Below are 27,163 nucleotides of genomic sequence, written 5' to 3'. Positions count from 1 at the left end.
AGGAGGGTTTTGTAAATGGAAGTTAATATTCTTCTGGCTTGGAAACAAAGTACAATGTCCCTCAGGGCAAGAAGGGAATTCCAGTCTACAGCCGTTATTTGATGGAACTGTTTCCAATTACATGTACTCTGAACTCCTTAATTCACAATTTTTTTTTTCTAAGGGGAATAATGCTTCGGAAAAGCCTTGTTAAGGCTGTGTATGGAGGGAGAGAATTTCTTAACTGCTTCAGCTAGTGCTTCAGTGCAGGGTATGAATACCAAGAACCCCTCTAAGGTTCATGCAACTATCAGAAACTAATAGAAATGTAATTGCACTGCTGTGTAAGAGCCTTTGTGAAGTGCACACCAAAGCCTCTAGCAGACCATAGAATTGAGATTGTAGAGCAGGAGAAGTGAAATCCATAGAAATGGTCATGGGCACCTTGAAACCATGCTTGCAACAGAAGGTGTAGCATGGTTGTGTCGAAGGAATGCTCTGTGGATGACCTGTTGGGCTGGGAACTGCTGAGGGCCATGACAGAAGGGAAGTGCATGCCAGACTTTCCTTAGGAAAATTAACTAGCAAAGAGACTAAGGGCTGAGATGAACTTTCAAGCATATGTTCAGTTCCACATTACACCGATTCTGGAAATCTGACTGGAAATCTAACGCTGGCTAGCTGGAATGGATAGAGGTTGGCAGGATATTCCTCAATATTCTTTACTCAGCAGTTCAGTGTCATAGCCTTAGATTTTCCTTCATGATCTTTAAAATGGGAAAGACAATTATTTGGGTCCTTCCCTATCAGCCTCTTCTGCATAACCCAGAGCTGAACCCTTAAACCTCTGAAAGTATGTCTGTAACTAGACTGACTCCTCAACTTTTAGAACCTAAATCACAGCTGAGGGCAGGAGGTGCTAATGAAATGCTAGAAAGCAGAGAAGGAGTGATGGTGTTTTGAATCTCTGCATAGTTGGAGGTTTTTCTCCTTTATATATTATCCAAAGTTTTGTAGTCTCTATGCAGATATGAAAGATGCAGGCCATCTTAATCCAGCTCAACAGGTTGGTCTTTTTATCTGCTAAGTGCTCTGAACAAAACTCTGTGAATGCCTAGAAAGAGACTTAGGTTCCTTAATCATAAGCTCCTGAGTTATAGTTGGGGAGGGAGGAGTTCGATTACGCGTATGTAAGTCTTTACCACTCTTTCATTTTGGGGGGGAGATTCTAAACCCAAACCATTTGTCATATTCTTTCATGCCATTCCTCAGCCTATCATTATTTTCTAATCATCCCTCTCTCCAGCAGACAGCATGGCTTGCTTTCTAGGGTCACTGAGTTTGACTTACTACACCTGACTTCTACAGTAATTAAGACTTGTGCAACATTCTTGGTTTCCTTTGTTCTCTTTCTGCGACATTTTCTAGTTCTAGCTTTTGTGCTTTTGCTCTTTTGCTAGAGGCTGCAAGTTTGTTGGAAAGTGTTTTGCTGCTTGCAGTGCACATAGAATAAAAGTGCTGTGGATTTTTACTAGATATCTACTGTATGGATGCTTTTCCTTGCAAGGAACTAGAATCAGTAACTTTGTAGTAGCTGGTACTGAGACCTCCAAGTGTCAGGATGAAATTAGGAGATGCCTGCTCTTCATTCCCCTTCCTCAGCCTTTCTCTTACTTGTATGGCTCAGCAAGATTGTAGCAGCCTCAGCATTCCAAAAAGATCAAGGGGATGGCACTTACATTTATTGTTTGACCTCAGGAAAAGTAAAATTCTTCTGTCTTTCTGGTTATGTGATGTTTTCGACCAGTGAAAGATTCATAGGAAGAAACAACTTCAAGGAGCAAGACAAAAAATGGAAAGGAACAGAGCATGGTGGAACAACAAGAGGTGGATGCGGAGTGTTATCATGGGGTTTGAGCATCCTAATTCTGCCTTGGCAACTAATTAAGTTAGGGCTTTTGCATCAATCCAAGGAGTGCTCCAATGAAAGATAAGATGAGGAATCATTAATAATGGAAGAAAATGGAGGATACAGTTAGGAAGAAAGAAAAAAGGGAACTGTACAACCTTATAGAATTGAAATTCAAACACACCTGGAGGTTGGTCCTCAAAGATGAATCTGCAGGCTCCTCCACTGATGGGCTCCATATGACATACAATAAGCTGTGAGGTAACCGTGAACCTCTGGGATCAAGCAATAGTAGCGCATTTGAGAATGGAAAACTTGCCACATCACCTTTAGGTCTCTACAAAACAACAATGCTGGCATCTGAGAATAGACTGCTCAACATGCAACAGCAATAAGGGCATCTGGCCCAGGAGCAGAAACTTTTGATGACCAAATGCCATCTTGCAGAATGTGCTTTGTGACTCCTGGATGGCATGCGCCTCTGAAATGTAGTAGGTCTTACAAGTTCATAGCATTACCTACTACCTCATCTTCTCCTTCCAGCTGCTCGTTGTTTTGCTTTGTTTTGTTTAATTAACCCAGCCTTCTGAAGGAGAGGGCTATGCAGCAGTCACTCTTGTGTTTAATTTCCTTCATAAAAACAACTGCTGTCAGGCAGTGTTGGGGTTGGAGTGATTACAAGATCCTTTACATAAATCACTTTCCTGAAACTCATTTGTCTTAACCAGTTCTTGTATCATTGTTCTCTTTATTATCTCTCTTTGGGAAGGCTTGCAAACTGTCTCAAGACCCCCAGTCTGTTAAAGCAGGAGGCAAACTGAAGGCAACTGAGGCAGTACACTAAAAACTATGCATGTATCACAACAAACTGACTGTTGCACTCGTGTGACCCTAAAATGCTTTCTGGGGAAATGCAAGGCAAAATAAAGTGTTTTGCTTTTTGTTTCTTTAGCATTTATACAGGCTGCCTTCATATGACATTGTATATTTAATTTCATACCTCCTTTCCTCTCTCAGTTTTTATTCAACTTTACTTTTTCTTTTGTGTCAGATCCTTACTGAAAGGAATATGGGGGTTTTGGTCTTGACAGTGCATGTCAGGGAAGAAGTAGAGGATGAGGGATACAGGTGAGGTAACTTTTACTCCATTTTGGGAGGGTTTTGATGATGATGATGATTTTCTTTGAGTTTTTTTGTATTTCAGTTCTGGAGTGTGGAAGGAAAGAAGTACTGACATTCCTATTTGTGATTCTCCAGTATCCTTGACTGAATTCAACAAAAAAGAGGAAATGGGGGAACGAAGACGTCATACTTTGAGTGTTTGCAAAACAAAAATCTGTTGGGGCTAAAAAAGACAAGTTAAAAGAAAAAAGTGTTTCTCGATGCATCTTTGTCTCACGTGATAGAACCAGGATGGGCATGAACTTTGAGATATGCAGCAGTGCACAGAACAGCTGCTGTGGCATTGGGACCCATGCCACATCCATTACTACAGCCAATTGTTCTCTTACAGACAACAGCCACCGTTGACTACAGAGCTACCCTTCTTGTTTGTTTAGTCAAGATATTTTTTTTAGTTAGCAATGCAGCCTGTGTTAGGCTGCAGCTGAAATAGCCTTTGCTATTAACTGCTCAATCCAGCTACTAAAAGTTTAATTAAATCTGTTGCCTGTGGGCCTATTAGAACTCCAAGGGCCTCTGCTCTCTCCTCACTTCTATCTGTTCACGGCTGTGGGCTTCCACATAGTTGCCTTCGATGGTTACTCTCCATTTGTACCAAGGTTAAAAAAACCCAGGAACTATACACTAAGCACCTAGAAGACAGTGAGAACAGACAAAATATGTGAGTAATTTTCTTGTTTAGATCTATAGTTCACTCTGTAAAAAATCTGTTTTGAAGACTGATTTGAATGCTGTTTGGGAAATGGCTTGATCTATCTTTTCTTGAAAACCTATTCTTATGTAATTAATAATTAAAACAACAACATCAAAAGCCTGATTGAGAAAATTGGTTTGAATTCTTCATAGTCAAATCCCCAAACAGCCAATGAAGGCATACCCAGAAATCCTGTGCAACGGAAATTCAGCAAGTCTTTCTTCCCAGGAGATTTTCAGCTATCTATGGAATTGTTATGCTCTCTCCGACAATGTAATTATGGTCTGGTGAGTGACGTGAAGCATCACAAGTTCTCAGGGTTGCACAGGCTGTGTGCAACATGCAGCTACACCAATGGGTGCAAGCATTCCCACTTGTGTGCCAGCACTGTGCCATTAAAATAGCATTCCTGTCTTGCAAAACAGGCCAGAAATATCCTCCGTGGATGGATTTGCCATTATTAACTAGAATACCTATTAGCAAATGAGGCGATTTCTGGCTTGGTGCTAGAAATCACAAGGCTGTAAGGACAAAGAACAGCCTGAACTGTTCAGTGAAAAGGAGATCCCTGAGAAACAGAACTTTACAAAGGACGAGGGAAAGGGAGGGGTCAGTAGCAAGTAATCAACCCACACTTGCACTCATCATCATGATGGGCAGGATAAAATTGAGATGTCACTTTTCCAGATTCCTATCAAGTTCTCTTTTATCTAAGTTCATAAATATGAAGCTAAAGAGCCTTTTCTGCTGCATTTGAGGAACTTTTTTTTCCTTCACAATTTATATGAATATCAGTGCTTGGGGAAGTGAAAGATTAATAGCAACTGCTTGGTGCCAAGCAGAGCGCAGGCTTCCTTTGGGCAGCTCTGCAGTTTCTCCTCACCTGCTGCACCTCCATTAGCTTAGTCCTGAGCACCCATGCAGCTGCCACTACACTCAAACCCTGCTAGCCCAGACCTATTTATCCACACAGCTCTGCTGCTGATGCAGAAAGCTATGTTATCGCTTGTTATTCCAGTGTGGATTGTCCATGCAGCTCTGCCTATGCATTAGAATTCTGTCTTACTCTTTCCCATGTTATTCTAGTCTTGCTCTTTCACCTGCCTCCACCAAATGCAGCATCTGCTAATCCTTTGCACAACACTCAGTCTTCGTCTGAGTCCTGCAGGATCACCTCCTCCAGTTCTCCATGTCTGTTCCTCAAAATGCAGACCTCTTGCATTCATCTCAATTCTGCCCAGCAATTCCTCCCTCACAAATGCAGTTCTGGACTTGCACAGCGGCTCTGCCGAGCAAACTTGGGTTTGCCACCTAGGAAAATACGTACATAAAGGGTAGACAAATGACACTAAGCTTGCTCGATTTTAACCTAAGGCAGGCCCATGGTAGCCTACTGGCATGATAACCACTGTATGGACTTCTTTCCATCAGAGCTCTGTACCGTTTCAGTTTAAATAGGAGCACCCCCTGTTACAGTGTTAGTATTAATAAACACTTCTATCAAGTTTATTTCAAAAGCAAGCTGTGACTGCTGATGATCTTACAGCATCTGCCACACTGTCTGCTACAACAGCTCAGAAATGGAGTATCACAGAATCACAGAATCACTAAGGTTGGAAAGGACCTTCAAGATCATTAAGTCCAACCATTAATCCAGCGCCACCGTGTCCCTTAAATCATGTCCTGAAGCGCCACATCCACACGTTTTTTGAACACTTCCAGAGATGGTGACTCCACCACCTCCCTGGGTAACCTGTCCCAATGCTTGACCACCCTTTCAGTAAAGAAATTTTTCCTAATATCCAATCTAAACCTCCCCTGGCGCAACTTGAGGCCACTTCCTCTTGTCCTATCACTAGTTACTTGGGAGAAGAGATCAACACCCGCCTCGCCACAACCCCCTTTCAGGTAGTTGTAGAGAGCGATAAGGTCTTCCCTCAGCCTCCTCTTCTCCAGACTGAACAACCCCAGTTCCCTCAGCCGCTCCTCATAAGACTTGTGCTCCAGACCCCTCACCAGCTTCGTTGCCCTTCTCTGGACACGCTCCAGCACCTCAACATCCTTCTTGTAGTGAGGGGCCCAAAACTGATTCAAGGTGCGGCCTCACCAGGGCCGAGTACAGGGGCACGATCACTGCCTTACTTGCGCTGGCCACACTATTGCTGATACAGGCCAGGACGCTGTTGGCCTTCTTGGCCACCTGGGCACAGTGCTGGCTCATATTCAGCCGGCTGTCAACCAGCACCCCCAGGTCCCTTTCCGCCGGGCAGCTCGCCAAGCCACTCTTCCCCAAGCCTGCAGCATTGCATGGGGTTGTTGTGGCCAAAGTGCAGGACCTGGCACTTGGCCTTATTAAACCTCATACAGCTGGCCTCTGCCCATCGATCCAGCCTGTCCAGATCCCTCTGCAGAGCCCTCCTACCCTCCAGCAGATCAACACTCCCACTCAGCTTGGTGTCATCTGCAAACTTACTGAGGGAGCACTCGATCCCCTCACCCTGGGGAACACCGCTTGTGACTGGCCGCCAGTCGGATTTAACGCCATTCACCACAACTCTCTGGGCTCGGCCGTCCAGCCAGTTCTTTACCCAGTGAAGAGTAAACCTGTCTAAGCCATGAGACACCAGTTTCTCCAGGAGAATGCTGTAGGAGATGCTGTCAAAGGCTTTACTAAAGTCCAGGTAGACAACGTCCACAGTCTTTCCCTCATCCACTAGGTGGGTCACCTGGTCATAGAAGGAGATCAGGTTGGTCAAGCAGGACTTGCCTTTCATGAACCCGTGCTGGCTGGGCCTGATCCCTTGGCTGTCCTGCACATGCCCTGTGAGCACCCTCAAGACGAACTGCTCCATGATCTTCCCTGGCACGGAGGTCAGGCTGACAGGCCTGTAATTCCCAGGATCCTCCTTCCAGCATTTCTTGTAGATGGGTGTCACATTGGCAAGCCTCCAGTCGTCTGGGACCTCCCCTGTTAACCAGGACTGTTGATAAATGATGGAGAGTGTCTTGGCAAGCTCCTCCGCCAGCTCTCTCAGTACTCTCGGGTGGATGCCATCAGGCCCCATAGACTTGTGGGTGTCCAGGTGGCTTAACAGGTCCTTAACTGCTTCCTCCTGGATTATGGGTGGGTTATTGTGCTCTCCATCCCCATCTTCCAGCTCAGGGGGCTGAATACCCTGTGGATACCTGGACTGGCTATTAAAGACTGAGGCAAAGAAGGCATTAAGTACCTCAACCTTGTCCTCGTCCTTGGACACAATGTTCCCCGCCATATCCAGTAAGGGATGGAGATTCTCCTTGCCTCTCTTTTTGTTGTTAATCCTACCCGTTCGCTGTTCGGTACATGCCGACATGCCATGCTCCTCATCCTCCCAACAGCTATCTGGGAATCCAGCAACAGAAACCTTCGTCACAGCCTTGTGCTGTATTCATATGCTGCCATTGTGGTGCAGCTGCCAGCTACACCACTCTCAGCAGCAGAGCTGTAGAACGGAGGGTTTGGGGGAAAGAGAGGGTGTAACTGCCAGTGAGAAAGAGGAACAAGGGCAAGCTAAGTAAGGATGAACAGGAGGTGCTGTAGTTTCTGTGCTGGAGCCAGTGAAGTTTGGAGAGGGGCTCCAAGCTCTTTTCCTGAAGGTAGTTTCATTCTTGCTGGTATCTTTGCAAATGCTGCTGTACTATCAGGAGACACTCAGGTCCTAACTTTTCTTACTTTAATAAAAGGAGTAATAATAGAGAAATGTCATGATATCAGTCATATTTTAGCTATTTTTTGTGACATACTTCCAACTAGTGCTATACTGGATCCCAAGGGAACAGTTACTAATTGTGCCTGTGGTTAGCGTTCACCTCAGGGAATTCAAAACAGCAGCAAATAAAATCAGAATGGAGAAATAAAAAAATAGAGCTGAAAGATAAAGGAGCGTGAGGTCCTTTCAAATTGAGGAAATCAGTACACTCCTACAGTACAAGCTGAGAGGAAAAAGTAACCAACATAAATAGCTCCTCGCTGGTGAGAAAAAGGAATTCCAGAAACATCCAAGGCACATTCACATCCTGAAGGCATTCTTGCCCTTGCTCCAGATCTCCCTTGCCATCTCTGTCATTACCAAATGCAGGCTGGGTCTATACTGAATGCACCCCTTGGCTGTGGGAAATGTATTTAAGTTGAATAAGAATTCCCAGAGTGTGGCCCCTCTCATACATGCACGAGCGTGTGCCAGAGAGCACCCTTCGGGTTTGTGAAACACTGGGGCCTGCCCCAATACTGAATGAAAAACCAGGCAGGATGGAGGATCCCTGTCAAAGTGATGTCTGTCCCTGGGTAAGAGCTAATGAGGCTGAGATAATGAAACCCTGTTACCATCAAGCCCTGCACCACAAACAAGAGGAATGGGCGAATGCAAGCGCTCTTCTTATTACTGGAAATGAAAACCTCAGCCCAGAATCCATTAAGCCACACATATCAGTCATGCAAGAGTTCTCCTTGGGCGAGGCAGGAAAAATCTGACTGAGCAAGACACTGAGACTGTCTGCATGACTTGGTGATTGCATGTTACTGCTTTGATTGTGTCGGGGAGGAGGGGATGGAGGCAGCAGACCCCAGTACAGCTCTGTGTTTAACAGGAGAACAGGGGGAGGGAAAGTATAGCTGTGGGGAGACGGAACTGCGTCTTGCTAGGCAGCGGCTTTTGGAGAAGGTACCCTGTCAACTTATTCACATGCACAAATGTGATAATTACTTTCCACTTCCCTAGCTCACGTGTAATGCCTACCTCTGTGGGAGGCTTTTCCTTTTGCTCCCACAAGAGGAATATTTTTGGTGTCTTCCATGTGCTTGCTGAGCTTTCCCCCATCAAACCAGACTGAAACAGCAGAGACTATAGACTCTTAACCTACCTTCTCTTGCTACCCTCTCCCTTCATCATTCTGTGCAACTCATAACTGGTTCATTGCTGCAAGAAACAAAACATGCTCCAGCATACATGTGTGGTTTCTTGCACTTTTTTGCTCCGGCACATTTACACCACTTTTTTACTCTGACACATTTTCTTGCTGGACTACCTGCTTTTGTAAGCCTTGCTGGAGTTGCATGCAATACACATTCACAGCCCTGCCAACCTGAAACCCCATTTCTCAATTTCTCCTCAAATTCAATATTCAATTTTATCTCCAGCCTCCATTGCTCATTCTTTCTAGTGTACATAACTGACACCAATCATGAATGACTGTTAAGGATTTTTGGTCATTTTATAGAACATTAATTGGCCAAAACTCTTCCTGATATCAAGCTGCCCAGGGAGTGAATCAGATTTCAAGGTTTAGAGCAATGTTATTTATGCCATAGAAGTGACCTTGTAACATTTAACACTTCTTGTCCTGTTTGTCTCCTTCTGCCGAGGCACTGTATCCTACTTGACAGATCAGAGCCCTGGGACACAGGTTCTACTTTCAGCTTTGACTAGCTGGGTGAACTCAAGCAAAATATTTATCATGTCTTCATCCCCTTCTGTAAAATGAGGACTACCTTTGTAAGCACTGAAGGGTCTATTGCTAAAGAGTAATGCAGAACAAACATTATTATTATTATTATTGTTGTTATTGTTATCATTGTTGTTGTTGTTATTACCACCTATTTTTGCATGGTATTTCTATAATTCAACCTGCAGCAAGATCCTGCCATGGTTAGGGGTGTACTAGAGGAAAAGCTTAAATACTTGTTACCTGCTGCAGTTTCAATATTGGTAGGGACATACACTTAGCAATATTCCACCGGTGAATAAGTGCATTACTTCTCAAAGCACTTCAGAAAACGTAACATTACTGAGTATATGTGCTCATCTCCGAAATGCAGCTGTTTCTGGTGTTAGATATGAGAGTTGGCCATAGCAGCCTGCAATGAAACCTTGTAAAAAACTGCAGCAGAAGAATGGCCCTGATTCCTTATGCTTCATAAGTCCTATTACCATTTGTGCTTGAGGTCGTGGGATGTAAATTGGTCAGTGAGGATTTGCTAGTATCTCAAACCCATGTCACACAAAAGATAATAACTTCACAAGAAGGAAGACAATGAAGACTGGGGCCTATTGTCAGTTAAGCAAAACAGTGAGTGGAACATGATGACAAATTTACACCAGCATGTGAACAGGAATAACACCTTTGCTCTCTGTGTCTATATATCCTGTGAAGGGACACAGGTGGTCAAGGTCCTCAACACCTAATCTGAAAAAAGAGGTGCTAATGCCAGGCAGAGACATCCTGAAAAGGTTGCTATCTGTGGACATACTCCACTGTCCTCTTCTAGCACTCTGAGTATTTCTTGGAGAACTCACAGACATTGCCCAGCCAGGTTGAACTGCATTGCTTTATGAGATCTAGCAATCCTCCCATCCCACAGCGATGAGAACTAGTCACATACACTCCGGGCATACAGCAGTGGGCTCCCCCCTTAAGCCCAGGAGCTGCCTACTTGGGAGGTGGCTTTAACCAGTCGTATCTGTTAAGGATAATGTTCAGTGTGTACTGTTTATTATTAATTTCTCCTGAGTAAGGAGATTCATAAAAATAGAACATAAACCCCTGTCATTCCTTCCCTCCCCCCAGGTACAGTGAAGCATCATTACAGTCAGATACATAAATGAACCAAGCATTCAAAAACTTGACAGGCTCTGCAGGATAAGGTTATGGGGCTCCTGGCCCTCCTGCATTCTAAAGTTTCCACTGGAGCCTTTCTCCTTCCCCTTGTAACTCCTCCCCACTGCTGTCCACTCTTCCACTAGCTTGTATCTCCCTGCACAGACAACCTCTGCAGAATCCAGAAGTATGGTACACCCTATGTTATGACTGCTGCAGAGGCTTTGGAGAGCATGCAGATGTGCACACCGCTGGGATGTAGTCCTGAGGCAACGCTCTAACCACGCTTTCAGGCTTGGGATTTGAAGAGTCGGTTAATACAGACTTAAAACCAGCCTGCAGGTTGCCCTTAGCAGAGAGTAGAAACTCACTGTAGATGCCTCTCATCCTATTCTTCCCTTCTTCCCCTGTCACCAGTATTTCCTTTCTTCTGTTTACCTGTAAAATAACTTGCTGAAAGCAAATGGAATTTGGCAGAAGTCTGATCCCTCCCTTAAAAATGAGTAGATTCTTTTTTCCACCTTTGGGAGGCTAAATACCTTTAAATGTCTGAGACTGAAACTCATTGCCAATGCTTTTCATCCATCAAGGATACAATCTGGTATTCCCTATCTGCTTGGCTGTGTAAGAGCTGCAGTAAATGAGGTGATAAAGGTGGTATAATAGTTCCAGTCAGAGCATGTCTAGTGAAGACAATATTTATGTATTCAGCTTGACAAAGATGAGAAACACAGTCCTTTCTTAGCAGAAACAAGGGACCAGCAGTGGATGTTGCTGCAGCTAACATGGAGATCAGTATTTTCCCAAATGAGTAATAAAGAATTCTTGGGGGAAACATTACAGCAGTTGGCTGTGCCATCCCAAACAATTGCTATGGCAAGTATGCACAGAATCTAATAGGCTAATAGCTAACTAGGTCCAGTGGTGGGACAGAAGTCAGTTCAAGAAGATCCATAACATCAGAAGTTATATATGAGTGTTATCTCACATGTCTTCAAAATTAAAGCTACTTAGTTAAGTAATGATGACCTGGATGAGAGCATTGAGTGCTCCCTCAGTAAGTTTGCAGATGACACCAAGTTGAGCAGGAGTGTTGATCTGCTCGAGAGCAGGAAGGCTCTGCGGAGGGATCTGGACAGGATGGATTGATGGGCCAAGGTCAATTGTATGAGGTGCAACAAGGCCAAGTGCCAGGACCTGCACTTGGGTCACAACAACCCCATGCAACACTACAGGCTTGGGGAGGAGTGGCTGGAGAGCTGCCTGGCAGAAAAGGACCTGGGGGTGCTGGTTGACAGCCGGCTGAACATGAGCCAGCACTGTGCCCAGGTGGCCAAGAAGGCCAACAGAATCCTGGCCTGTATCAGCAATAATGTGGCCAGCAGGAGGAGGGAAGTGATTGTGCCCCTGTACTCAGCACTGGTGAGGCCGCACCTCGAATACTGTGTTCAGTTTGGGGCTCCTCACTACAAGAAGGATGTTGAGGTGCTCAAGTGTGTCCAGAGAAGGGCAGCGAAGCTGGTGAGGAGTCTGGAGCACAAATCTTATGAGGAGCAGCTGAGGGAACTGGGGTTGTTCAGTCTGGAGAAGAGGAGGCTGAGGGGAGACCTTATCGCTCTCTACAATTACCTGAAAGGGGGTTGTGGCGAGGCGGGTGTTGGTCTCTTCTCCCAAGTAACTAGTGATAGGACAAGAGGAAATGGCCTCAAGTTGCGCCAGGGGAGGTTTAGATTGGGTATTAGGAAAAAATTCTTTACTGAGGGAGTGGTCAAACATCGGAACAGGCTGCCCAGGGAAGTGGGAGTCACCATCAGTGGAAGTGTTCAAAAAACATGTCGGTGTGGTTTAGTGGGCATGGTGATGCTGGGTTGATGGTTGGACTTGATGATCTTAAAGGTCTTTTCCAACCTTAATGATTCTGTGATTCTGTGATTATGTAATCTGGCTCTTAGACTTACCTAGACAGTAAAATAGTGCAAATTACTGATCAGAGCCGTGCAGTTTATCTACATCAGGAGCTTGACTGGATATGGATTTATTGGCACAAAACATTATAGAAGAAAACTGGTTGAAGAGAGGTCTTTGGCATGAGAACCAGGGAATGCTCAGAGAAAAGGGAGGAGATTCCTCAGATTCCTTGCTAGTTCAGATGAAAGTTAGTCGTCCAGTATGCATGGATATCAGCATGGGCCCGCAGGACAAATCCAGATACTCAGTTACTATGGTGAAAGGGGCCATGTAAGTACCTAGGCAGACACAGGCAATTTACTGGTGTACTACTGGGAATGGATTTGCAAATTAAAAACCAGCAAATGAAAGACAAGGACATTTGTGAGAATTCTGAACTGACTGCAGAGCTGAAACTTTTCCTGTAACAGCCCAACGGAGGCAGAAACAGTATTCCTCACAGAGGGGCAAAAGCAAGGGAAGACAGGTCTGAGCTTGGTTCCATAACTGAAGTAGAAAGGCAGTAATCATCATAAATATGGAGAGTCACCCTCTCTTCTGGAAAATGCTATCATACATAAAGTCCATTAAGAACCTCAGGGCCAAAACCACACTGCTCCGGGAGGCAGATCCAAGGATGTTCCATGGAGGCAGTGCCCACCCAGGCACAGCAACACCAAGATGTTGGATGCTGAGACTGAAGGAGGTGCTGTCAGAGCAATTTTCCCACTGGAGCAGGATAGTGTGAACTACTTTGGAGGACTGCCTGGAAATTGACATCACAAACAGATTGACAGCAAGGTCCTGAATTTTAATAGAAAGGTCAGAATTTGAACAAACATCCAAAGTACAACAAAACTTAAAGGAAATCCCAAGCGTCCTTAAGATCTATAATTATTTAAGTGTCAATTTTCTACTGCTTTTGAGAATGGCATAGATGCTTTAGTGTGTTTCAGCAAATATACATTAACCTCTCTTGTAGTAACCATCTCAGCAGCAGCCCATGCCCACACAAATGTTGGCAGGTGGATTAAGATGATCCACCAACTTCATATGCAAAGCCAGGAGGAGCAACAGACTCCATTTGCCAATGGTAAACCTCCACCTAGGTGTCCCCAGAATTCCTACAGTAATTTCCCAATTCTTTATAACTTTAATATCCCAAGACTTTTAAGAGGCTATTACACACAGAATACCAGCTCTAAGAAAGGGTCATAGATCTGGAGTGGATTGTTCAGCCATTTTGATGTACTGGTGAGCTAAATAAAAAAATTATCTAGGACTTGGTCTTTATTGCCTGGGTTCCTAAGCAAAATATGTTTTCTGTGACCTATGATTTCTTGTATAATCTTTTCCTTTTTCCTCCTATACTTGTGTGTCTCTGTGTGGGTGTCTGTGTTGGTTCTTACTTTGTAACTACAGATCCCACTGTGAGTTTCAACCAAGTATGAGTGAGTAACAGTGATCTCAGAGACACTAACCTCTTACGAGTTCCATTAAAATAGCTGGCGGGGTGTAACAGAGAGAACTTTCTCAGTTCTCCACTGAGGGAAAGGCTGCCGAGTGAACTGAAGCCATTAGTCCACACAGAAGTCTCCATGTTGGAGAGAGATGTTATAAAAGCCTCAACACCAGGAGAAGGTTAGATTGGAACTGGCACCTTGTTAGACATCACAAAACGTAACTGTGACACAAATCTTCTGGAAGCCAAGCTTCATTAGCTCTGCAGCTCACAGACCCCCTTGTTTTCTGCTAGAAGAAGGCAGGAAGGTTAAAGTTTGCCATTTTTAATTTCTTATTCAAAATCACTTCAATTTCACCAAAATGTCCCCTCTTAGATGTGACTAGTCATGGAAAATATTGATCCCCTTCTATCTCCTCAGAAAGTGCAACTTCAGAGCATATGAAAATAACAGCTGATCAATGAGCACAATCTTAGCAAAAGCAATAAAAATAATACCTGTGTGAGAAGCAGACTGAGGGTACAGGCACAGGGTAGAGAAAAAAAAAAAACATTATCAAACAGAGCAAATACGTCTTTACAGCCCTGCAGCAACAAAACTCCTACCACCTTATATTAAAATACCATAAGAAAAAATTACAAACCTGTTATACGAAGAATCAGAATGTTGCTTAATGGTTTTCTCATCGCTCACTGTTATTTCTGTGATGAGTTGCTATCCATTGCTATTGTCAACGCTCATTTACGCTAATGGATATATGTGTATATGCGTGTGAGGACAGATATGCAAAATCTGCTACAGATCCTCAGGTGATGTAAATTGTCATGGCTGTATTGACGTCAGTAAAGATACACTGATTTCCTCAAGCAGATGATTTGCTTTTCTGGATGCAAAAAGCACAGAAACTAGGTGCTGTTTCAACTTTGCTCTTAGACACTTACTGTAGACAAATGCTCATGCAAATACATTCTCTCTTCTATGCGCAAATATACGTATTGCCTTGCAGTGCACATTGCAAGTAATGACAGGAGCTTTATGCTGCTTCCTATGATGAAATTTATAAAAAGGATTGTTCCTGATCTATCTGCCCACCTTTATCTGTAACAATAGATCTCCAACAGCTTTGCTACAGATCTTAAAATACACAGAGATGAAAGGGACTGTCCAGCACCACAAGTCTGTTAAAAATACATCCAGGAGGAATTAAACTTTGATCTTAAGAATGTTAGTCCAATGCTCTAACTAAGAGATCTTAAACAGAGGCATTGGGCAAAACAAATCCAATAGTCAGACGCTCATTTTCTCATCTAAGCCTTAGCTAAATGAAATGAAAAACTCCAGAATAGATGAATACAAGAATATTACTACTTTGTTTCAAGATACACCTCTTCGAGGAAAAAAAATGTATACCTAGGGGTTTTTTTTAAGTATGAAAAAGAAAGGGAAAATGGTCACATTTCAGGCTCTGTCTTCATAAATGACTCTTTTTTTCCTTATTTTTTCTTATACGGTTCCATGGAACATGGACCAAGTAACAATCACAGGCTACAGGTAATTTTATAACAAATGAAATATTTTCCATCTGTTAAACCAAGGAATATTTCTGGCTTTCTGTAATGTTTTCCTAAGGGACAAACAACAAAAGGTTTCATAACTGAGAACGGAAAAAGAGAAATAAACCACTGCTGAACTAGGAAAGAAAGGAGAAAACAAGCAACCTAACAACTCATTTATAGGGAAAATAGGAGGAATGCAGAAGATCTGGCTGGTAAGTATACACCAAATGAGTCAATACAAAGCATACGGAAGAAAGGTACCCTTGCCACGAGAGAAGAGCAGCCTGGCTGCAACAGAACATATAGCTGAGTGACATAAAAATACCACCGTCTTATCACAAAAACAAAATAATGCATCCCTCCTCATTTAAGCATTAAAAAATTCACCTTTTTTGCTGTTGCTTTCAGCCCTTGGCTTCTCTTGTTGAAAGATCAGTGTGAGCCTTTGTTACTCCAGATACACAGGTAGTATCTGTCCAAAGCACCACTAGGCAGTATTTCACACAGATTCCTTCCTTGCTATTACTTCCTGAGGCTCCCATCCCACAAGTGAGATTTCCCACAACAGTATTTTCAGCCTTGACACTGTGTTGCTCTGGCCGGGACGTTATACAAAATCATATTGAGGTGCTGTCCCTGTGGGAGGAATTCCTCATGCCATATTTACTCAGCAATTTTATACCTAGAACTTCCTGCTGAACCATTCCTGAGCTGAGACTTTTTCCTTCTTTCACTTATCTGTTATTTCTTAAATATTGTTGTGAATCATTAATCCCATATTCCTCTGCCTGGAATTTTACATGCCCTTGCCCTGATGTGGATACAAGGCAGGTGTGTTCATGTCATAAAGAACATCTTTGGCTGACTCCAATGTGAGTGGGACGAGCATGGATATACCTTTAGATGGGACGTAGTCACAGAGAGTCTACTTTCTTTTTTCCTCTCATTATGGTCTTTATTTCAAAACCATCTAAGCAGGGCTTTAGCATCTGTGTAGCTATGCCAATGCAGACCTCCATCATTTGAAACCAGCTTACAGCACTCTACTCCAAATAACTTTTGATGCTGAAATGGTACATTGCTAGCAGGGATTTGCAGAACCCAGGGCAGCACCAATGCAACTATTTCTGGTGTGTGAAAGCTCAAGGGAGTTAAACCCTGAAATAGGCTGGAGGAAATCTGAATCTGAAAGAATGAAAGCAGAGGGGAAATGTAGCATTCTTTGTGCGCCCAAAGAGAAAGGAATGGGTATCTGGGGTACACAAGCCATTCAGAGTTGTTCTGGTCATCTTTTTTTTTTTTTTTTTTCCTTTTTTTTTGTGCTGGTGCAATGCGCAAATATAGCAAAATATGTTAATAGTAAGCCATAATATTTACAGTTATTGTTAGTATCCATTGAAATCAGTGGGATTTTGTCTAATGCCTTTACCCTGGAGAGAATCCATAGAATAGAACATTAATGCATAGTTAAAAAGAAAAAAATTATGGAAAACAGCACCTCTGCATATGCAATATCTTCATTTTAAAGTTACATAATTGAGCTTTTGAAATTAAACAAAAATATAGCAAACAGCCTTGGACAACAACAGCAAACAAGTGACTCTAACATTGTCTTTTAAAACTTGCCTCTCTGCTAAGATAAAAACTACTATCCTAAACCAATACAAAATAAAATAAGATAAAATAGTTTTCAGCCCAATGCAAATCCAAATGAGCTTTAAGACCGCTGCGAAAATGTGATTTTAGAAAATTTCTTCCAAGAGTTCTAAGAGTTTGTTTTGCATGAGGAGACATCTTGTAGAGCAAACACAGGCTAGTAATTTAAAGGCAGTACTTGGATTCTTTGTGTCATGCTAGACAAACACTGGTCCTATGCCTTGTTTTCACTGTTGGTGACACGGTTAAAAGGAGACTTTAATGCAGAATGTTTGTAAATCGCACCTATGTCTTTTGATGGAAGGAACTATAACAGATTATTAGCTGTTATTCTAATTGCATTTCGCAAAGTGAGTTTTCCAGCTAATGCATGGGCTCAAAATCTGAAGCCCTTCCATAGGCAGAGCTCCTACTGAGAGTTTCACTGATAAAAAACAGCAGGACTTGGGCCATTTAGACTTAATCTTCTAGATTCAACCCTGTGGCATTTCCCCGATACTAAGTGAAGGGTACTGGGGATTGGCAAAGAAGGTAGTATTCTGATAAAGAATGGAAGGAAAAATTATACTTGCAGGATTTGACGATACTTGGGATGGTCCCTTAAGACAAGAGGCTGCCTAGTAAGGGTGATCTAAGCTATGCTAATTTGGCAACCTGTATTTTTGAAGCAAAACATTCCATGACGAATGACCTTATTTTTTTGTTTTTAAAGCTGTGAGGTGCTTATGCAATAGACTCCTAAGGTAGAAAGAGACAGATGCCGCGGAATAATAATCAGCCTAATTCTTGCCGAGAATCTCTGCGAAAATCTTTCTTCTTGCCTCGTCTTTCACAGGTAAGCTCAGTGCTACCTTTCTTACACAATGACATGCAGCAACAATTAGTGGGCCTCTGCATAACTCAGAAATTCTTCCCTTTCTAGAGATGGCCTTGTTTTTTGTTCTCTTTTAAAATGTAGACTTTTTTTTTGTTTGTTTAAAAAAAAAAGAGGGGGCTTTAAAAAAGGAAAACTTATCAATTTTTAAAAAAGAAAACTTATCAGTTTTCTGATAAAAGCAAACAACGAAAATAAGACGGAACTTTTTTCTTAAAGTAATAGATAAGCTTCAGTTGTTTTTTCTTCCAAACCCCTTACAGAAGACTGCCCCAGTTGACATAAATAGTCACACATATCTAAAAGCTCAGGTCTTCTTGTCTATCCAGGGCTTGAGGTGAGTTAGGCTGCAAAAAACCTCAATTCTGACTCACAATGAGCAAAATCCCTGGGCTGTGTCTGAGGTGAGAAGGGCCAGCACAAGTGCACTTAAACATGCTGACAGAACCTCCTGTTTCGTGAGAAGTGGAAAGAAATTCCACCACTGGGCAGTGACAGCCGGGCACTGCCTGGGTGCTGCTTTAACCCTTGCTTTCAGCCACCGCATCCTGACATGCTGAAAGATCACTTCTGTTCTGTTTAGAGTGGCCATTTTCTGTAGTGAACACTCAGTTTCTATGCTCTTGACTAAGAGAAAAAAAATTATATAACATTTAATTTCAGAGTTTATAATACAGGGAAAAACATGTTCATATGTGGGGAGGAAGGAAGAGAGTGCAGATACCTAGTCTGTGTAGGTATTAAAGTATATGTCCCCTTCTGTCACACAAAAGCAAAAATACAACTCTCAGATTGTCCAGCTGGATCAGAAGGGATATCGGGAATGCTGTGAATAGGTGGTGAAAGATTCTCCCCCCACTCTCCATCCAAGTTGTCTTTAAGTTAGATTTTGCAGTCTCTTTGACTTCCTTGTAACAGTCAGAGATGGGAGCAGATGAAACTCATTATATACAATCAATGGGGGGGGGGGGGGGAAAGAACCTGCAGGAGTGAAAAATGTAGACTGTTTTGCATCTCTCATATTTCCTTTTCTATACAAAGATTTTGGTTTGCTGAAGCTATAGAAGGAAACAGAAGCAGTCTATTTTAATCTTCCTGAGTGAAGAGCGCTGCAGGGATTGCTCTGTTATCCCCAGCAGCAGCCCTGACTTCCCACAAAAGGGCTACAACCATCCATCCATCTATCTATCCATCTGAAATATAAAGATTATCGTATCATATACCAGCAATCAGCTGTGTTCTTAATGCACTTCTCTTTGTGCATTTTGGTATGAAGAAAAAAATCTACCAGTCAAAACCCACTGCAAAAAAAGCTCAGATAAGGAGGAGGTATTTGGACTTATGCATAGAAATCGATTCTTCAGTCTGTGTAATGACGTATGTTAGAAACTCTGTTCAGAAGAAAGGAAAGCCCTTGCCGATACGATGTTTCTAACAGTGCCTTCACTGCAGGGATTCACTATTGAAAAAATAATGAGGTTGATTATGCATTTTTATATGGGTTTCTGACTGTTTTGACTTCAGTGACTTAAATTATGCTATTCTGGATTTACACTAATTGGCATGAGCTCAGCATCTGGCCCTACGTCTTTTTAAAACTCCATCTATTGCATGATGAATAAGGGCCAGATCCTGCAAATGCTTACTACCTGTATTCATACTCTGAGTAGCCCACTCACTTCCTTTAAGTTGTGATTGCAAAACTGAGTCTTACAGTGCAGTATTTTAGAAGTATGGATCTGCCTTTTGGGATTCAAGCGTGACTTGCCCGTATGTATCCCTTTAATAGTGCTTCTTTCAATAGTAATTTCTCCACTGATTTTCACAGAATCACGTGATAGATGCTTAGCTGTTATGAAGTGGTGTAACTCTACTTGCACCAGCTGAAAATCCAGCTCCATGTTGTAGCTATGCTTGTGTATTCAAAACAAACAGGGAGAACGGTCCCTTTGATTTAAAGTGTCAAAAGAGACAAGGAAGAGGTTTTGGACTATACAGTGTGCTGTGTACTTCATTTGTTTTGACATTACTATAACCAAAACAATAGAGTTCATTCTAGGAAAGAAATTCTGATCTAGTTTTACTACTTAGATTAGCTTCTTTCTTACATAAAAGAAGTCAAATCTGAAACTATGCTCCTTCTCTTCCTAACTTCACTAACTCTGGCTGTCAACCAGAAAACATTCCCCTGCTTTCAAAGTGCCTAAACAAAGGAAATTACAATACTGACTGCAGTTGTAATTGTCAGCTGGTGAACTGAGAGCATATACTTCGATACACAACCCAAGAAAATGTGACTTTTCAATAGCAGCCTCTTCCACCACCTATAGTGCTGGAATGCTAATCCTTGTTTACTATATATGCATGCACATAGACCATTATCAGTATTCAGTACTAGTAGTCATGCTTTTTTCACTGAAGAGGAAAGACCAGCAAAAAATACTTTGTCCTTTTGAAGAGCTGGATCAGTTTCAGATGCCACTCACCAAAAAAAAAAAAACCTAAAAAACCCAACAACAACAAAAAGACAACCCCCACACAAGTGCAATAAGCATCCTAAATGTCAAACGTACGTACAGCATCTGTATCTCTATGAACATGTGTGCATCATGTGCAATATAATGCATGCCCCAGAGCCCTCACATGCATGAGGGCAGGAAAATCCCAGCTCATTCCAGGGATGACGGGGTTTTTTGACAGGTACCAGCGACTTAAGGCAAACAGAAGCTGCCACAATGCTGCTGTCCTTCGCAAAGCTTCTCCCTGCCTGGGCTAAACCGCGCTCGTCTTTGGGCAAAGACTTACTTATTTATGACAGACAACGAGGGCACGATGCTGCGGGTGAGCACCGCGGGTGCGCGCCCCGAGTGGGCTGGAATGGGCCGGGGGCACTTGCACATAAAAACGAAAGCGGCAAACTAGGAGGCAAATGCCTCCTGGAAGCAGCACTCTGGCTCCTCTTTGCACTCTGCCTGCCCTCCCCGGGAAGGCATTGAGGGAGGGATTCCCCACCCACCCACCCACCCGCTGCCTCTCCCTGTGCAAGGCTGCAGCGGGTGTAACCCAGTGCCCTCCTGGATCGGGGCCCGGAACGAGCCCGTTAGGCTCTTGCTCCCCCGCCGCCACCCCTGCCCGCCCCCTTCCCCCTTCTCACTTACTCCGGTCTCCGGCTCAGGACGCCTTTGCCGATGGCCTGGGGGGTCTTGTGCTGGAGCAGAGCGGCGCAGCAGCCCTTCTCCCTGCCGTCCTTCTCCGCGGGGTGCTGGTGGGGCTGCAGAGGGGGGTGCTGGTGGCCGGGAGCCCGGCCGCTGCCGCCGGGGCCCGCCGCTGCCTGCTTGCCCGCCGGCGGCTGCGGCGGCGGCTGCGCCGGGAGCTGTTGGTGGTGCTGGAGCGGGTCGGGCTGGCCCGGCGGCGGCGGGGGCTGCTCGGGCGGGAGGCCCTGGGCGGGTGCGGGGGCCGCCGGCGGCTCGGCGGGGGCCGGTTGCTGCCCGCGGAGGCTGCGGTTCTCGGTGCTGAGCTCGTCCAGCCGCCGCTCCAGCTCGTCGATGCGCTGGCGCTGGGTGTGGATGAGGCTCTGCTGGTTCTGCACGATGGCGGTGAGCTCCTTCAGGTAGAGGACGGCGCGCACCGGGTTCTCCAGCAGGCTCTCCATGCCCCGGCTGCCGGCCCGGGCCGCCCTGCCCGGCCGCCGGCGCTCCGGCGAGAGCGGCGCGGGCTGCGGGGAGGCGCCTCACCGCCCCACGCGCGCACACACACGCACACACACTCACGCGCGCACACACACACGCGCGCACGCAGACACACGCGCACGCAGGCACGCGCGCGCGCGCACGCGGGAAGGGGAGGCGAGGCAGCTCGCGCGCCTGCCCCTGCCCCCGCGCGCCACGCACGGCGAGGCCGGGGAAAGGGAGAGGGGCGGGATCCGCCGCAGAGACCCCGCCCTCTTCCCCGCCCCGCCGGGCCGCGCAGGCGCGGGAGGGGGCCGGCGGCGGAGGGCCGGAGCGTCCTGGCCCGGGGCCCGGGGCCCGGGGCCCGGCCGGTGTTTCTGAGAGGAAAGCTGGCGCGGCAGTGCCCCCGGCCGCCGGCTTCCGCCCGCGGCCAGGCGGCGGGCGCCGCTCCGGCCACCTCCGGGTGGAGCCGCCTGGCTCCGCGGCGGAGCGGCCGGCGCTGAAGGGAGCCCGCGGCGGCAGCGGGGCAGCGCCTGTGGAGCCCGGCCTTGCGCCTCCGCGGGGCCCTTCGCAGCCCCTCCCTGAGTGGCGCTTCCAGGTGTTACTATTCTTTTTTTCTCCCCACCCCTCTCCCCCTCCCGGTGATTTCTTCTTGGTTTTTTGGGGTTTTTTTCTTTTTTTCAAATTACTTGAATAATTGTTGTTGGTTTTGGCTGCGCTGCTGATAACGGTCCTGTTTTTTGCTTCCCTTGGTAGCACGCAGAATGCAGGGCTAAATCTGAACACGGGGGAAGGAGTTACTGAGGAAAATGGGTGTTACAGGAATCTGCTGCTTCCCTGCAAGTTCGTCACTCCTTTGAGTCTTTGGTGTCCTTTAGGTTCTCGAGAAGAAAAGTAGGACTTACTGTGGAGTTTTGCTCGGGGCTGTGGATGTAATACCAGAGAAGTGACAGGCAGGACCTTTACTGTTAAGACTCCATGCAGGTTCTCTTCATTGTTCAAGAAATACCTTCCCTTGCCATTCCTCACCCACAGATTGTGCAAACTTAACAGCCTTGGGTCTGAGAAACTATCTGTGTGCTTTCTATTACGTTCGTCAATAAGTAACCTGGCTAAGGGTAATAAGCTTTCTTTCAGGAACTCCTGTATAGATCTATGAACAATTTTGATGATTTCTGTAAAGGGTAAAAAAGTGGCATCCTTTCCAATCACTGTGGGTGCTGAAGACCTAGGAGGTGTAATGAGCAGTCAGACCTGGTTTTAGGCAAGCATGTCAGTAGATTCCACTGAACATACAAAAGGTGCAAGACCACAGGAAAAAAACCCCTGTGTTTAAGTAGGTGATTTTGAGTGTACAATTACTCTTGTTTTGCCTTTTCAAATTAGCAAAACCTGCATCACAGCAAGGGTTTCCTGAAGTAAGGAACTGAGCAATGTAAAGAAGAATCTCTGTTTCAGATGAGCTGAAAGGTGTATTTCCAGTCTTTTTGGTTCACAGATAGCCCTGGGAATGTAAACTGATGCAAACAGGATCACCAGGATTAGAAGCTGTTCACAGACTTCTCCTAAAAAAGAACTGCGGTTCACAGTTCTCTCACAAGCACTGAGAGATGGCCTTGTGGATGGTGAAACATTACCATCTGTCCCCTGTGTGTTGGGGGAAGACCCCGGAGTGAACTCTAACAAGTAAAAGCATTCAAATAACCAACGCTTAGGATTTTATTGGAGAGTTTTAGGGGAGGCTTTCCTCCATCTCATTGCCTAGTGTGTCTTTAATATCTCGTGACAGGGGATTGACTGAGCAGGAACTGGCATTATTTAGCAAGGGAGGAGATGGTTATAAGGGAATGTGAAAAAAGGCACACATAGAAAGATAGGGGAGGTGAAAACACCTGAGCTATATTTGGGGAAGAGTGGAAGTGATCATTTGGGGAACTATGCTGGTATGCTGTCCCCTTTCAGAGACACTACTGAGCAGCATTGTTTCAGTCTTGCCTCCTAGGAACAGAATCCAGGGACACCAATGGAAATAACAAGCTTTTGGCATTAATACATTCTGGGAAACAAGGAGGGTGGCTATGGGTATGCTCGCATATGTACGTTTACACACACACGCAGAGAGCTCCCTTGTCCTTGTTGGAAGAGACTTGAGGCAGAGATTGTTTATCTTGCAGGATAGAGGAAGCTGTTTTAACTCTTAAGGCAAACCCTGTGCAGAGTTCTGTCTTTGCAGTGGACATCATGTTCCTTTGCAGCTCAGGTGGATAAAAGCGATGAAGAAACAAGGGTCATAGACACTGTATGGGCCTATCCAGGTATAGTCAGCCAGGTCGTGGCATGTATTCTTAAGGGAATTCTAACTAAAAAGAAAAAAATCATCCTGGTTTGGGTGATTGGGGGTGGGGAAAAACAACCTGGAAGTCTTCTGTCTTGTGCTTGAATTCCTATCAGAAGATGTGCCTTTTACCACGTGGAGTGGAGCTGATGTATTCATTCACTTTTTCTGCACCTTTAATTTGCTTGACCAGCCTCATTAGCCTACTTTCTGCTAGTAAATGTTTATCATAAATTAAACAGCCATGGATAGGTAAGCTAAAAACAAACAGGCTAGGAGAATCAGAAAGAAACCCATTTTCTGTCGTGGGTGTGGTGACTGGTGGACAAAAATGGTAAGACCAGCCCTGACCTTCCAGGTCTCTACAGAGAGCATGTGCCAAAGGAAAATGCAGCAGAATGCTTTTGTGCCTAGCATGAAGGACTATGCAAGGATCTCCTTATAAAACTTCAAGAGGTAATACAGTTGCATAATCCTCCATAATAAGAAAATTCAATGAAGAAGAGGTATTCATTCGGGAGGAATCTGCAAGGATATCAGAAGAAACTGAATGTCTTCTTTTGCTCAGAAAGCAAGAATCCCGCATAGCTAGGAAACACCTCCTCTTTTATCCAGCCATCATTGTGTCCCTTTGATTATGCTGCCACAATACCTACCATACATCATTTGCAAAGCTCTGCATATAGGTGAAGTAAGATTTACTGTTGCATAGAAGGTGAATGTTAGCACTGCAGCCATTGGAAATAGGGAAATAGGGATACAGAGAGGTTAAATGACTTGTCCAAGGCCATGCAGGAAGCTGGGGTGACAGATCTCTGATTTCAAACATCTTTGGCATTTAGCCTAATCTTCAGGTCATTAAATGCTGCTGCTTCTCTCTTCAGGAGAGAAGATATCTAGAGGGAAACAATGGTGAAGATGAGGGAGACAATGGTGAAGATTAGGAGAGTATGTATTCTGTTAAAATTTTTCTTGCCATAGATAATTTGTTAGTGGTGTATTTTTCAAAGTCCTGATTCTTTTCAGTCCATTCCAGAAAAAAATAATAATGAATAATAATGGATTAATTATGTTATTATGGAATAAAGTGCTTCCCTTATCCACTTAGCAAGGTGCTTGGGCATTGCACAGACAATTACAAATAAAGTGCAGCAGTAGTAATTAAAATAAGCATGCATTATAAAAACAAAACAAAATGCAAATGAGTCAAGCCCCAGGATTTAAATGGAAAGGTGTAATACTACATGATTTGATTTTATATTTATTTAGCTATTTAATTCTGTTGGAGGGGAGTGAATCCATACATACGGGCATACTAAGAAGCATACATCATAGGGAGGGTAGTAACATCTTCTGGTGTTTCATCTGCAGCAAAATTTCACTGCAGAGTGTTCTTGTAACATTTTCTGAGAGGTCCTAATCCCACTTTAATTTGCAACAGCTCACTGAAACTGGAAGCAAACAAATCACTCAAGCCTTTTTGACAGGTAGAGTCTTCCCGTGTTTTTCCATTTGAAAGTCTATCCAAGGCATTTCCCTCCTCTCAGCTACACTCCATCTCCTTATCCTGGGCAGGGGCTCCTCACAGGAAATCCAGGCAGTCTTCTCCCCATTTCTTGCATTTTACCCCATTCTCCTCCACTTTCCGTGCCCAGGCCTTGCAAGGTAACAATTTTCTCCTGGTAATTCAGTATCCAAAGTGCTACCAGCCCTGGAGATGCAGGGCATATTAGCTTAGGTTCCCAGCTACGATTTTATGGTCTTATTATCATAAGCTTATGAGCTTATGGCAATGGTTTTTATGCTTCTGTAAGATATGTACTTCTATTGTCTTTCTTCTAGGAGAAGGAGAATTATGTACAAGCACACCTGAATACAACAAAGATTATTGGTGTTCAAGCTGAAGTCCTTAGTACTCAAGGAAAGGCAGATTTAATGTTGGCCAACCCACCTTAATTAACCTAATGTTTTCTCCTCTTCTTCCTGTCTCGCTCAAAACCATGGCAGAATCTTGAGTGAAATTCCCACAGCTGGTGTTTCCCACCAAATCCATTGTCATCCAGTTCTTAATAAGTATGCACAAGGAAGCATAACACAAATCATATAAAAAAGACAGTATTAGAGTAAAAGGTGGGAGGGAAGAGATGCAAGAATCATGGTCTTGTGTTGCCACCTTCCATTCTGATTTCTGAGGGAAAAAGGTGTGTTTTCAGCCCCACCTGGAAGTTAGCAGCTGCCTGAGTAGAGATTCTCAGAACTGCTTGCAAACAGCCTACAGAACAAAAAAATTCTGCAGGAATTAGATGAATAATTTCAAAATAGAGGATAGAATCAAGACAATCACAATGTACTCATGCATAATTCATGGATGGGAAAAAAATCTGCATCTCCTGAATGCTTCTTTCACTGAGGCTTCTTTCACTTGAGGCCTCATCCAAAACTATTCAGATCAATGAGAGATATTTCACCATCTTGAGTCTAAGCCGACTCACTCTCTGCTTACACCTGTTAAAAAGATGGATAAAATTAAGTTAAGACCAAGTAAAGTGTGTTGCCCATGGTCACATAGGATGCCACCGAGGGTCTGTAATTAGAAAGCATTGGAGTGAACAGCAGTGCTTCCTCTGCTTCAGATGAGGATTGAGTAAAGGCAGGAGGAGTCCTCTGGCATCTTCTACCTCAGTCCGGCACCTACAAGCCAGGTGGCATGGTCTGCAGTCCTGCCTGCCGTCTTTGAACGGAAATCTGCAACAAGGTGAACTCTCCCTCTTGTTGGGGCTGTTGAGTTGTTAGTTCATACTGTTATCGCAAAATCAGAAGCAAAGGGAAAATACCTTATTCCATAAATCAAACATAAAGAGCTGAGATGTGGTAAGAGCAAATACTTTAGATTCTTTCAATGCTGTTCATTTTTTTTTCTCTTCAGTGGTGTACAGCTAAGCTGACATATAAATATTTTAAAACAGCTGCTCATCAGGAAAAAGGTACAAATTCTTTATTGTAGCCTTAGCTGAGATGTGTAGTTTTGACACGTTTTTAAATTGTGACTGTATTTGAACTGTGCTATTGCAGCCTTGCAGTATCAGGGTCCCTCTTTAGAATGCACTTTCCCTTTTAATGTTGCTAAATGTTATATTATCTCCTGTCTTTTTCATGAAATTAAGCTTTGACCACTTAATTGATTAATTCTAGAGAGCAAAAGCTACACAGAGACATTTTCTTCAGAGTCAGTCAGTTTTTGTGTTGAACTGACAGTTGTTCAGTCTT

General features: G+C 44.2%; 1 protein-coding gene across 1 annotated transcript in view; it reads right to left on the bottom strand.

Moving 5' to 3' along the window:
• The window catches only part of IQSEC3 (IQ motif and Sec7 domain ArfGEF 3), a 105,099-nt gene extending 82,315 nt beyond the window's left edge, over positions 1-22,784 (bottom strand). Inside the window, exon 1 of the mRNA XM_082013945.1 lies at positions 21,052-22,784. Within this exon, the coding sequence (XP_081870071.1) occupies positions 21,052-21,545 (494 nt within the window). The 5' untranslated portion in view covers positions 21,546-22,784. The remainder of the gene's footprint in view (positions 1-21,051) is intronic.
• Positions 22,785-27,163: the final 4,379 nt, after the last annotated feature.

The sequence above is a fragment of the Phaethon aethereus genome (genome assembly GCF_964289735.1).
Source record: "Phaethon aethereus genome assembly, chromosome: 1".
Classification (NCBI taxonomy): Eukaryota; Metazoa; Chordata; class Aves; order Phaethontiformes; family Phaethontidae; genus Phaethon; species Phaethon aethereus.
The sequence above is the reverse complement of the archived record's forward strand: the minus strand, read 5'-3'. Positions and strand labels throughout refer to the sequence as shown.